At 41.0% G+C, this 13,342-nt stretch overlaps 1 protein-coding gene across 1 annotated transcript in view; it reads left to right on the top strand.

Annotated features, from left to right (window-relative positions):
- Nucleotides 1-13,342, top strand: part of LOC126100792 (odorant receptor 43a-like) — a 55,027-nt gene that overhangs the window by 22,414 nt on the left and 19,271 nt on the right. The window contains exon 3 of the mRNA XM_049911414.1: nt 12,387-12,488. Coding sequence (XP_049767371.1) covers nt 12,387-12,488 — 102 coding nt within the window. The remainder of the gene's footprint in view (nt 1-12,386; nt 12,489-13,342) is intronic.

The following is a 13,342-nucleotide window of genomic DNA, read 5'->3' as shown; positions in this document are numbered from 1 at the left end:
TTACGAGATCGGATTACAAACTTTGTTATATGGCTTATGGGTCAGCGATAGATGATTAATCGTGCACCAAATGTTTTTATCCATCGAGTCGGAACTAGCTGTGTACCTCCAGTTTGTCACAAGAATGTGACTGTCATTAACTACGTAAATCTAATTTGTAGATGCCATTTTTGCTACTGGGAAGTATGTTTCGGGATTTTTACTTACAAGGAAATAAATTCTGTCACACAAATATTACTGTTCCTCACGTACTTCTTCTTTAATGTAGGTAGGTAGGTTACTAGAATTGAGTGCATACATTATTCAGTCACCTGGTATGATCTCTTGCCACCTAAGCAGAATTTGCAGTTAACTGGCCGCTGCCATCTCGATGCAACATTCGGCGAGAGGCGGATAGGTAGAAGTGGCCGACGTGCATAGCTCACAGAGTTTACTCCGTTAGACTTGTTCCTGCAGTGTTACATGAGAATTCTATGTTACAATGTTCTTGTACTGTAGGAAAAAGCCATTGAGTAAAATAGCGGTCGTGATGTCGCATCTTACTGCAGTTAACTGCGTGAAAATTCAACCTTCTTAAAGCGAAAGTGAAATATCTGGTATGGTTTTGTACTTCCAGCGACCTGTTGCTATGTAAACTTTTATCTAGTAACCATCCTTCACAGCCTCTAACAAGTGTTACTAAGAGAAATTTTGGATCTTTTAGCTTAACATGCAAGAGGCTCTCGGCTACTTGCCTTACCGGAAATTCTTAATAAATACACTCCAAAAAGTGTTATTAGAACATGTGCTCAGTGTGGGACGAAACAGATTCAAAGTGCTGTGATGAGAACGCATAATACACCATGAACTGAGCTCGGAAACGCTGGGTGCTTAACTATTGCAACTGAATAGTTGAAAGAGAGCTTCATTACTTCCAGCAGCGTACCAGTTTAACATGACCCTTCGTTGTCGGTAAGTCGGGATAACGTAAATGAGCACATTAAACACATTTCACCGAATTCAGCGAGATAGTAAAGTGGATCTGCGGCTAAGCAGACGGCTATTCTGAATATACGTTGTGCACGTGAAATATAGGAGCGACGGTGGCGGTATTCTTTCTTACCATCGTGGATCCAGATCTCAGTGTCTTTGAGATTTTGCTGATGGGCTGCCGCACCAGTAATGACCGATTGCTCACCCTGCTTCACTCTCACTTCACTTGGCTTAAATACATAGACCATGATCACACATCGCTAAAACACCGGAAAAATGTGTCGACTCTGAAGCACTCTAGTCGAAATGAAACGCGAAAGTATATTTCTAAGTACCAGAATGTAAATATATTCTTCTCTCTTAGGTTGGTTGTTTCGGGGAAGGAGACCAGACAGCGAGGTCATCGGTCTCATCGGATTAGGGAAGGACGGGGAAGGAAGTCGGCCGTGCCCTTTGAAAGGAACCATCCCGGCATTTTCCTGGAGCGATTTAGGGAAATCACGGAAAACCTAAATCAGGATGGCCGGACGCGGGACTGAACCGTCGTCCTCCCGAATGCGAGTCCAGTGTCTAACCACTGCGCCACCTCGCTCGGTCCTCTCTCTTAGCAAACACTGAATTAACGAATTAGTATGTATAGTGCCATTAGAAAGAAACGTAATAACTTGAAACATGACAGAACCCACATCTACGTTCAAACCCTGCAAACGCCGTGTGGTATATGGCTGAGGGTACTTATTGTACCAATGTCATTTCCTTCATTTGCTGTTCCAATCGCAAATAATTTTCTATCTTGTGGTTACTTCTAAACACCAGTGGTGTATATAACATGTAGCTTGTGTATCTGTAGTTGTCTAATATTGTCTCTGCAATGGAGTACGTGTGCCTACAAACGATTAAAGCGACCATTGACAAACTACATTAAGGGATTTCCATAACACGAAGAATCAAGCTTTGGCCTCTCTTCAGTTTAGCATATCAAACGAGTCTTTCCTGTCAGAATGTTACTAGACTGGATCACAAATTGGATACCATAAATGATTTATTCGCTAAGAACACGAAGAGTGCAAAAAAATTATATAAATATGAAGTACGAAATGTCGGATACTACTCTAAATGTAATTCCGAGACTTGCAGAACATATGTTTCACTTTGCCCCTTTATTGGAACGACAAAAAGTTGGCTCATACTGAATAGCCTACACCCTGACTAGCCTATCAGATGATGTACGTGGCGTACCCGTATTTCTCTCCCCACACAGTCGAAGTAATATGCCACCCACAAACCTGTAGGACTGAATGTACGTCAATAAGACACAAAACATACGATCTCTGTTTTCTCAGAAGCCAGGAACAGAAACTCGGTTCGGATATTCTACCATAAAGAAGCACTTCAATGTGAGTCAGACTCCATAGAGAGGTAAAGAATCGTTACTTGAATAATCAGAATAACAACTCTGTTCACAGAGAAACGACTTCACGTCCCCGTTGTGTCGCAAGCAACACTTCTCAAAGTCTTAGCGCGAGATTCACCGCTGTGGCTCTCGCCAACGTAGTCTTTAGATCGATCCCCCATAGGGAAGTGCCTTAAATCGATCCCCATAGGCAAGTGCCTCTTTATGCCGTACATCAACTACGCCCACGTTTGCCCTCAGGCTACGAATACCAGCGGCTCTTACGAAATATTATCTCCAACTAAATGGGTCATTCCATCTTCCAACCAATTACCTGCCGCTTATACTCTTTCCACAAGATTTCCTGGAGAATTCCATTTTTCCTTCAACGTCCTTAGCAATCTGGCAATCAAATATGCCTCTCTGCTGTTCAATGGGAAAAATGCGCTGGCCATACCGCGATCTTCGTTTGTGACCCCACACATTCCTTCATACCAAAATGATGTCTTTTAGCGTTATTCCACCACTAAAGCTCTTTTACCAGATGCGCAATTCTGAGTTGTTTTTCGTCCCACCTAAGTGCAACCTCCTGCCCATACTGTCCGTGGTTCGGGCGTTTTGTGGCCTCCAACGTTGTAAAACGACGTTTCCGCGCCCTTAGGGCAGTAAATGTATAAACACGAGAACTCTCTTCAAAGCTCTTTTTCAGCCGATACCTGTTTCTGAGGATCCGTAACCGATGTCGCTTATTCTATCAGTGCTCAACTCTAATTAACTGCTACACATGCCGTACTACAGATATAAAACTAGTTGCACTCTCCTGTTTCGCTGTTCTAGTAATAAGAATGTCGTACATCCAAAGACAGACCAGAAACGGCCAAAGAAGTGATTAATAATCTGAATGTGGACCGTACACAGTGATCTAACACAAATGCAAATCGAAAATAATTTACCGAATATTAAATGCATGGTGGTAGAATATTGCCACCTTACACATTTATTTCGACATCTGTCATTTTGGTTTTCGAAAGGAGAAACAGGAGTACATTCTCGATCAGTGAAACAGTTTCGGAAAAAGGAATTTAGTATCCCGAATTTCTTTCTGTCATTTTCCATTTCGTTGCCAATAAGACTACTGCGTCAGTGGACAGGTATCTCCGCTTATTGATGTAATGTATGGCTTAAAATCCTTCGGATATTTTATTAGATCATTGCGCAGTATTTTACCTTACAGTTATTGAACGTATGAAGGTTGTCTTTGTGCTCATCCTGATCTAGTTCACATTTCGCTTACGTACAAGGTATTGGCGACGTTTAAATGTGGGGTGAAGCACTTTTTGCTTACAGGATAGCTGTCTAAGCCAGCTGTTGAACCAGTGCGGGTGTTTCCGTCTTCACAACTTTTCTCGGCCCATACCGCTCTAAATTGTTCGTCCATTTACACTCAAATCTGTCATGTCCAGAGATGAATGTTTGATACTGACTTCTCAGGTAATCAGACACTTATTTCATATCACACTAACTAAATACAAATTCCTTCTCACCTTTCTATACATTCATATTGGCACCCATAGTAAGAAAAATTGTGTACGTTACAGATTCCCTGTCCACGGTGACAAAGGCAAAACGTTCGATCTTTTGTAACCAGGATATCTAAGATTTTATCCCCTCTAGTCGGCTCCCTGAATAATTACTTAGTGTAGTTTCTTGCTAAGCTATTTAGAACAAAATCAGATGAGTCCTGCCCATATCACTTGCTCTTATCACTTGAGTCTCCAATTCTGAAGGTGATGCGAGTTGTAACCCAGAGAAGTATACAATTTTATCACTTTTTTCTTGTCTCGCTCGGTACTAAAAATTTTTCCGATATGACCAGTCACCTGTAGCTCGTTGAAGGCATCCTCGATTTCGTGGGCTATTGAATTATTCCTTTGGTGGGCATTACGGATGAACCGAGTTAGTCGAACAGAAGGTATCTAAAATGATAATCCTCAAAGAAAGTTCAGTTTCTGATTCACTCGATTACACAATTAGCAGATACTCTCTCAGGGTCTTTCGAGTGTTACGAAACTAGTCAATATCGGTACATATCATTACCCCTGCTTCCTTCTTATATTTCTATCACGTATGAAATCTAACCATCATCTTATTGGCAAGCAGGTTTTTCACATAGATATCCATTTATTGCCGTTCTTTAGGACTTCATATACAGTGGCTGAAAATAGAGTGAAGCAGCCACTATCCTGCAACAGTCTGCATGTTGAGGAGGTTAGCACCGTTTATTGGTGTTTAGTAGATTTTAATTATAGTATTATAATTTAATATTTGTTCAATATAGATTATTTAAGTTTTAGGTATTTAAGTTAACTTAATATAAAGTTAATTTCATATTAATACATATTACAATAAAGATACAATTCTTTCCAATAAATCTATTATATTATCTGATGTCACTGTAACTTCGTACCTGTTCATACCATTGCTGGTTATGTAAACAATTACAGGTCCATTTCTCTGTGACAAGTAGAACAGCCACCTGAGTGCATTATTGTCTTTCGTGTTTAGTGTTGTTACCCGGACTGGTAGGCTGTATAACTGGTGTGAATATTATCAGATATTACGAGATCGTGAGGAGGTAGAAATGCAACGTACTCACGTGAGGCAGCACTAGCAGCATCTTCTATCGTGCCAATGGGACCTCATTCTGGCATCAGTTTCGCTGGCTGGTCGAATCGTGCAGTATTCCAATTTGTGGGTATTTGGAAGTGACAAGGGCCCAGTGTGCGACTACAGGGAACTATGAGGGCGCGAGTACTTGTCATCAATGTTCCGGTCGACCATATCTGATGATAACAAGGACGTATCGCTCAGCAGGGCACCAGGCACATCGTAATCCCTCCACGTCTGCCCCTGATATTAAAGAACAACTCATGGACTCCATGCAGCGTTTTTTGTCATCCCACTGGTACGTGAATTCCTTAATCTACCACACTTAAACACCATATCTTAAATCCCTTAAAAGAGGAAGCGAGATGGATTCATGGTTGGCAGTCACAGTTCATAATTACGACAATTTATTGACATTACGCCTTTTAAGTAATTTGACGATTACAAATTATGGACGAGCCACTACATAAAGCTTTTCAAATACAGTTACAAACCCAACATACTCAGTACTCAAATAAACAGTCCCTTATTAAGAAAAGAGAATTACTGACAAACTTTAGAATTTCTAACTGCCATATAGGATTTCCCTCAAAATACATATAATAAAAGGAATTACTAGTAAAGGATGACAATGACACTGGAGCACTAGTGTCAAGCTAAGAGCCAATCACATAATGTGATAAAACCACTTAAATAAAAAAAAACTACAGCAGAAACACTGATCTAAACTACAGCAGAAACACTGATCTTTAAAAGTAATTGTTCACATGCTCAAACTTGTTAACACAAAATTTACTAGAAAGAGCTGTCCAAGGAACTCAGCGGATGCTATGCAACTTAAGGTTTAGCCAGTTGCCGATCAGTAATATTTAAGGAAACAGGTTCATATACTAACAGGTTTCATGCAATATATATTTATATACCTACCAGCTTAACCTGCCTTGGCGGAAGGAAGATAAATACTAAACTCTGGAAGGCGATATGTGAACAACTCCCTATAGTGACCAGGTTCTTAAGCACTGCCACGCCTAGACCTCGGCCGACATTTCACTCCCCGCCAAGGTTCTGGCACAGTCAAAAGTTTCTGCCCGAATCACAAAGACTTTCCAATATCACTGAAACATAGAAACACTCCGCAGAACCTTTGACACGATGTATGGGTAAGCGTGTAAAGGAACACTTTACAATATTGACAAAATCGCAACTTCGACCTTAAGTATTTTACACATGGGCAACTGTATTAATAGAGTGCAAGCTTTGAAAACACCAACATAAAATCATTTGATTACAAGAGACACAAAGCACTAAGAAAATTTCTGCGACTACTTTCAAATAACTGCCACCATTTAACTAGGCCAACTTAACTCTTTCACACCATCTTAAAGGTCGACTATGAAAGTCTCCCCAGAATAACGAAGTTTAAATGGCTCTGAGTGCGTCGGTCAACAAAACACAATTACGACCACTTACTTCATATCACGTACACAGTGCGAGGAAGCGGGTGCCACAGCTTCACCGCTTCACTTCAGATTTTGTTCTCAGCGAAGTCACAGAACTCGTATCTCCAAGCTGCCCAAGTCGCCAAAACGCCCAACCAATTTCACACCACAACATGGAACGGTCATCACGCTCGTACGGCAGCCGTTGACACTCGTCTCCCAGCGAATGTCGCGAGATCTTAAGGGTTACCCGTCGTAGGCTACCAACCAACTCGCTTCGCCCGCCAACCCGGAAGATAAGACCCCCGAAAGTCAAAGATAGCTTACCTCAACCACAATCGCTCTCAACGATACATGGACAAAATAACACTGGCGCCAGCTCGCCACGGGTCAGCCGCACCGCCTGTCGGAATCCAGCAGTAACAGGGCTAGTCAATTACCGTCCTATGCGTGGGCTACCACTGCCGCAACAACAATAATGACTACGTCTCGAGTGGTGCGGTGTTCAGAAAGCATGGACTGTTGACGAATGACGTCGCTTTGTTTTCCGTGATGAATGACCGTCGTCAGCAAGTATGGCGGCTACCTGAGAACTCGCCCCAGTCTTCCAGTGTTTTGGAGAGGTAAAGCGGTGTTACGCGTCATGCTGTGGCGTGGAGAGCCATAGGGTATGACTTCAGTTCCCAGATGGTAGTGACTAGGGAACCCTGATGGCAAACTGTATATCACGGACACGCTTATTCCTCGTGTGTTACTGGCAGTTTTCGTGGTATCATTTTTTGAATGGTAAAATGCTCGTACCCGCATAGATGGACCGTGTATGTGAAGCCGAGGCAATATCGCGGCCAGAAAGATCTCTAGAAGCACCCGCGATAGATCATGTGTGGGACCATCTCGGACGTCAACAGCGTCCAGTGCTTGTGTCCGGAAAATCAAGGTCCAGATACAACAGTTGTCGGCCAGCTTACCTTAGAAATGGAAACGACTGCTTTATGAGACTCTTGCCAACTGAATAACTGTATGCGTCCAGGAAACAGGCGGTACAACGCCATACTGTTAAGTGGAGTCTTACTGCCAAGGTCTTTGTTAATTTCACTCTGGTTTGTAATCACATACCCCTCAACTTACAAAGTTCATTTCATTTATTCCTCTACATCTGTGTGTTACACTTTTCTTGTCAAACAATGTATATCGATAAGTAAGGACATCAGTGTAATTATTATATATTTCTAGTGTGGAGACAAATGGCTAATATAGGTGCTATCGTGAAATGACTTTATTATTTATTCATTTATATTCACTTTATTTCTATTCAGTTAGACTTCTGTGTACATGTCTCACAGAAAATTATGTTACACATCTAAAAATTTTAAAGTTGAAAAAGAAAAGTAAGTAAACGTTAAAGTTGAAAATAATCATTTGAAAATTCAATGATAATATTAGTAAAGACGAATTTCTCCCATTTTATAAACAATAATGGATATTTTAATCACTATGTAGTAAAATGGAACACCTACTACCGTCCATTCGATGTTATTTATTATATGGCTACCAGTTGTGGTGATTCAGTACACCATCTTCAGGCCTTAACTGTCTTTGAGAGAGTTGACGCAAACTGTAACACGATTACATTAGTGGTCAACACCCATGAACTGGTTTTTGCAGACTGCCTGCAACAACGATGCTGGTGGTTTGAGATACAACATCGTTCTTACAGGCAGTTATGCAACCATTTCTTTTTCGTACTCTAGTGAGAGACTATTGACTTTCAGCGTCTATTTTCTCAAACTATTTCGTCGTACTGAAAAACCCTGTAATATGCCAGCTGTAGCCTGCAGTCTATGAGAGATTCCTGGTTTCAGCTGTCGTACTGCCCCTCCATTACCTCTTGACTGTCGTTCACATCGGAGCCATCATCATTATCGTTGTAATCATAGCCCAGTCGCCGAAAACGGTAAAGGGTCTCACTGGGTGAATGTACTCGTGAAGTCGCACACGGCTTTTTTCTTTTTTTTTTTTACATGGTAAGAGGGAGCGCCATGAAAAAAAAAATACTAAACCTCCTGACTAGTTGGGTGTGAGCATAGTGGTGGTGGTTGCGAGAGGGGCAATTAAATGTAATTTTTCATATTTTACTTGAATAATTCGAAAACAGCGACTTCTAGTGAAAATCAAAGTGCATTAGATATCCTAGGACGTACAGTTTTCATGTCGCAGGAGATGGAAGATTCGCGTATTTTCAAAAACAGAGTTATAATACTATTGTGAACATAGTTCCGCATAGTCAGCACTTACGGAACTTTCCCACTAGAGCGCGCCCCGCTAAGCACAACAGCGCTGTCGCAGCGCTCGTCCGTCTCCACACTACGAGATGGTGCTGCCATAGAGACGGACCAAGTTCTGCTTATGCCGATCCACGTATTAATATGTAACACAGCCAATGAGATTGCTGCTAATGTAGAACCTTTTATCCTCGCGGATCACACTCACGCAGTGATACATGAATGCGCGAGGTATTATAACGAGTGTACAGACCTCCGATTACTCAGTCTGCATTTGTCTGCACCAGTTTGTACCAGCCTGCATTAGTCTGTACCAGTCTGTACGAGTTCTACATTTGTCTGTACCAGTCTATAGTCAAGTTTCAGTCTGCGCCTAATAAGATTACCATATTCCTGTACATAGCCATAAAGATAAATTTATAAACACTTTTGTCAAGTATCAGAGATATATGTAACAATAAGAGTAACGTAGCAATACCAAAGGAACTTCAGACTGTCAATTGTAAATAGCATCCAGAATCAAGTTAAGTAATTTTTATGCTTGTTATTATTTTAATAAATATGTGTGAAAATTAATCAAGTTCTGTTTAAAGTTGGTCACCGTCAATCTGCTACTCTAAGCGTGTAAGTGGCATTTCTATCGTCTGACCTAACGGCAGAAGATAAACACGCTGCGATAAGACCACGAGACATATTGCTGACACTACTTCGTTAGAGCGACAAGTCAATTAATCTGATGGTGTGTGTACTGAAGGTCTTACAGTATGCACACCACAAATACCATCCAATTATTTTTATTGTTAGATGAAATAGGTTGAGAACAATTATGAAAGGGTGCCCCATATCTAAGTGCATTAGAACCGTGTTAAGGCATTAACTATGTTCTGGGTGTGCGTTCATTAAGTATGGTTGGTTTTATTCAGGACTCCAATGCACCATACTACTCCCTACTCTTTTGGTTACAAAGACCTATTTTTCAACCTAACCTCCGTTCAATGCGACAGCCTTACGCCGTCATACTGGAAGGACCTGTATTCGCGAAAGGTACCACTCTACTGGTCGACGTCGGAACCAACGTCTTGCTGTCTCAGTAACCTCCCCATCATCCTCCTGCTGCTTCTCGCGGAGTAGATCCTTCACTGGATCAAAAAGATGGAAGTCGGAATGTGCGAGACCTGGGCTGTAGGGTGGAAGAGGATGAGTGAAGTTTTGTGAGCTCCTCTGAGGTGCGCAGACTTGCGGGAGCCCTTGCGTTGAAGTGGAGAAGGAAAAGTCCGTTTGCATTTTTGTGACGACGAAAACGCTGACGTCCATTCTTCAGATTCCTGAGGTTAGCATGATACACTTGAGAGTTGATGGTTGCACCATGAGGGATGACATCAAACGGAATAACCCCTTCAATGTCCCAGATGCTCGTCGCCATGATTTTACCGGCTGAGGGTGCTGCTTTGAACTTTTTTTTTTTATATAACGAAAAAGGTAGTGTGCCGCCATTCCGTACATGGCCATTTTGTTTCCGTTTAGAAAGGTGGCCCTTGTTTCATAACCTATGACGATGTTTGACAAACAATTGTCACAATCAGCCTTGTGACGAGCACAGATGGTCCGCCGATTACCTCGAAAGAGAGTTCCGCACGTTTCAACACTGCATGAGTCTCAGCCGTATGCGGGAGATTGGACAGGGTTGCGCGACCTTGCTCAGATGACCACAGACTTAGCACCTAACGATTCACCGTTTTTTGTTCACTGGCAGGTCTCTGAAGAGATTCTTTAAAAATCTCTAAGAATATTCATATAAAACGTTTGGTGGCATTTCTTTTCAAGATGTCCGCGTACATATTGACAGCATGTTATACACGCGACAGGCTCTGTAGTGTGGCAGACACTTTACAGCTCCAGCTTTGATCCGTAAAAGCTCACTTAAGAGCTCAAAATAAGTATTCACTTAGTAGACTAAAAGTAATTGAATTATAAAACAGGAGCCCAATGAAGTTAAGTTGTCTACTCACATCAGAGAACTGGACAACAAATGCGGCGAATGTGTAGTCTGTCTGCAAACGGAAAAGCGAGCAGGAGTCGTGGTGGAGGGGGTTTCCATTGCTTGAAGAACACTACAGCTGCCGTATGGGATAACCAGGAATCAACCTCGCCTCTAGCGGTATAGAGCAGTGTGGAAAGATTTATGTACCTTCTGTCCACATACATTAGTTGCTTTAGTACTATTGATAACTGATATCTGTATTCCCTGTAGTGTTAATACACTCTGTGCAAAATTAACTCCCCTCGAGAGTAACACTGCGTTGCCAGTCGTTCGTAAGTGTGCTGCAGTAGGGTCAGTATAACTTCGTGACACATCAAGCAGTCACTTCTTCTGATATAGTGAGGTATGTAGAAATGGGAATCGCCCGATTACTCTTCAGATTGCAGTCCTATAAAGGAAATAAGGACGTGACCACAATCCGGTGACCTACCTTCGCTCACATATATACCCTCCCACCTCCCCTGCCCGACCAGTTTGTCACACCCCAATTTATCTCTTGAAACCACTCAACTGCACTTACGTGTGTTGCCCACCTTTAGAATTTGTTCTTGACCCACTTTATTAATCAATAAACACGAATTTCATACTAAGAAACAGTATTTTTAAAAATACAAGATTTTACTATCCCCGCGACTTGATATCGTGTGCTTTTAAAGAAAAAATGCAGAAAACCTTTTCCTGTAGATAATTTAATGTAGCGTAATTTTGCACAGGGATACATTTTCGCTAGAAACCATAGCGTTTTCGAATTATCTCAGAAAAACATAAGTAACTGACTCCCCTCAGCTAGGCTGACACCCTATGGATCAGGAATTTTAATATTATTATCATTGCACTTCATTTTGCCATTGCACAAAAATTTGCGACTATACGAATGTTTTCTTGTAATTTTCCACTCCTATCACTCTGTTTGTGAAGTTCCGGTCAAAGCCATCTGGTATACGCCCTGCCCACTACTTCGTTACAAGTCCAACAGTAGGCGCAAAATATCCTATAGTGCCTCACCTATACACTTGAACCTGTGGAATATTCATTGAAACACTTTTTTTTTTTTTTAGGTGGCAAGTGGCATCATGCCTGGTGAAAAGGTTGAACAAAAACTTAGAGTTCTCCTTCGGAATGTCGTTAGAGTTGTCATTTTAGCCCTCAGGAATGCCGACCACACACTTTGAATCTCCGACAATATTAAATAAAATGAAACTGTTTTAAAACGTTGTTTTGAGACTGTGTATGTGTACAGAATTATTCTACGTCTGGGTATATTCTCGAAACAATCAGTGACATATTAGTGTATGAGAGCTATAGAAGAACAATATTCGTTAGGAAACCTGTCGAATGCTGCGTAAAAGGAGGTGTATTACTGTTTCGCATGCAGGGCTTCCGCCTTTTGCGAAGAACATAGCGATTTACTAGAGAAGCTGTTAAATATCCACATCGATGTACGTGAAAGGGAATAGGAAGAACACAAAAGCAGACTATATATTATAACGAAACCGTGGTAGTTTTGTTTAATCTGTTGCTATGTTTGTGTTAATATAATCCAGGCCATATATCTTTTCAGGTATTTATATATTTGTTTTGATTTTTCGCAGAGTGAAGAATTCAGTTCAGTATTGAAGTGCGCATCATTTCTTCCAATTCCGGGAGGCCAAGTCTATCTTTATTGTTGGGCAGCAAATAACGTGACAGCGCAGGTGAGCATGAGATGAACTTCCTGCTCTGAATTACTTGTACTTGATTCCAGGCTTTTGCCGGCAACTCTTCCACAGTTATTAAGCTGATTTGAGATTTCAGTCTCTAAGGCACTCAAGCCAAGGTGTTATTATTATTATTATTATTATTGACTTTTTTTTCCTCAGACTTAAGTCTGGTTAAAAATGGAACGTGACGCGGACCTCGGTCAAGCGTGACTTCCTTGTAACTGTATGGTATATGTTATATTGCATTTAGGAACTTTCGGGTAATTGAACATGTATCAATAATTACAGATTTTTGTAGTTGTATATATATATGTTTGGATGTAGCTGTATTGCATTGATGAACTGGTGGATATTGTGAGGTATGACTCCTGTAGTTGATAGTATAATTGGGATAATGTCGACTTTATCCTGATGCCACATGTCCTTCACTTCCTCAGCCAGTTGGGTGTATTTTTCAATTTTTTCTCCTGTTTTCTTCTGTATGTTTGTTGTATTGGGTATGGATATTTCGATTAGTTGTGTTAATTTCTTCTTTTTATTGGTGAGTATGATGTCAGGTTTGTTATGTGGTGTTGTTTTATCTGTTATAATCGTTCTGTTCCAGTATAATTTGTATTCATCATTCTCCAGTACATTTTGTGGTGTGTACTTGTATGTGGGAACGTGTTGTTTTATTAGTTTATGTTTTATGGCAAGTTGTTGATGTATTATTTTTGCTACATTGTCATGTCTTCTGGGGTATTCTGTATTTGCTAGTATTGTACATCCGCTTGTGATGTGATCTACTGTTTCTATTTGTTGTTTGCAAAGTCTGCATTTATCTGTTGTGGTATTGTTTGATCCTGTAT

Source organism: Schistocerca cancellata, chromosome 9 (genome assembly GCF_023864275.1).
Source record: "Schistocerca cancellata isolate TAMUIC-IGC-003103 chromosome 9, iqSchCanc2.1, whole genome shotgun sequence".
Lineage (NCBI taxonomy): Eukaryota > Metazoa > Arthropoda > Insecta > Orthoptera > Acrididae > Schistocerca > Schistocerca cancellata.
Note: the sequence above shows the minus strand (reverse complement) of the source record. Positions and strands in the feature narration are given on the sequence as shown.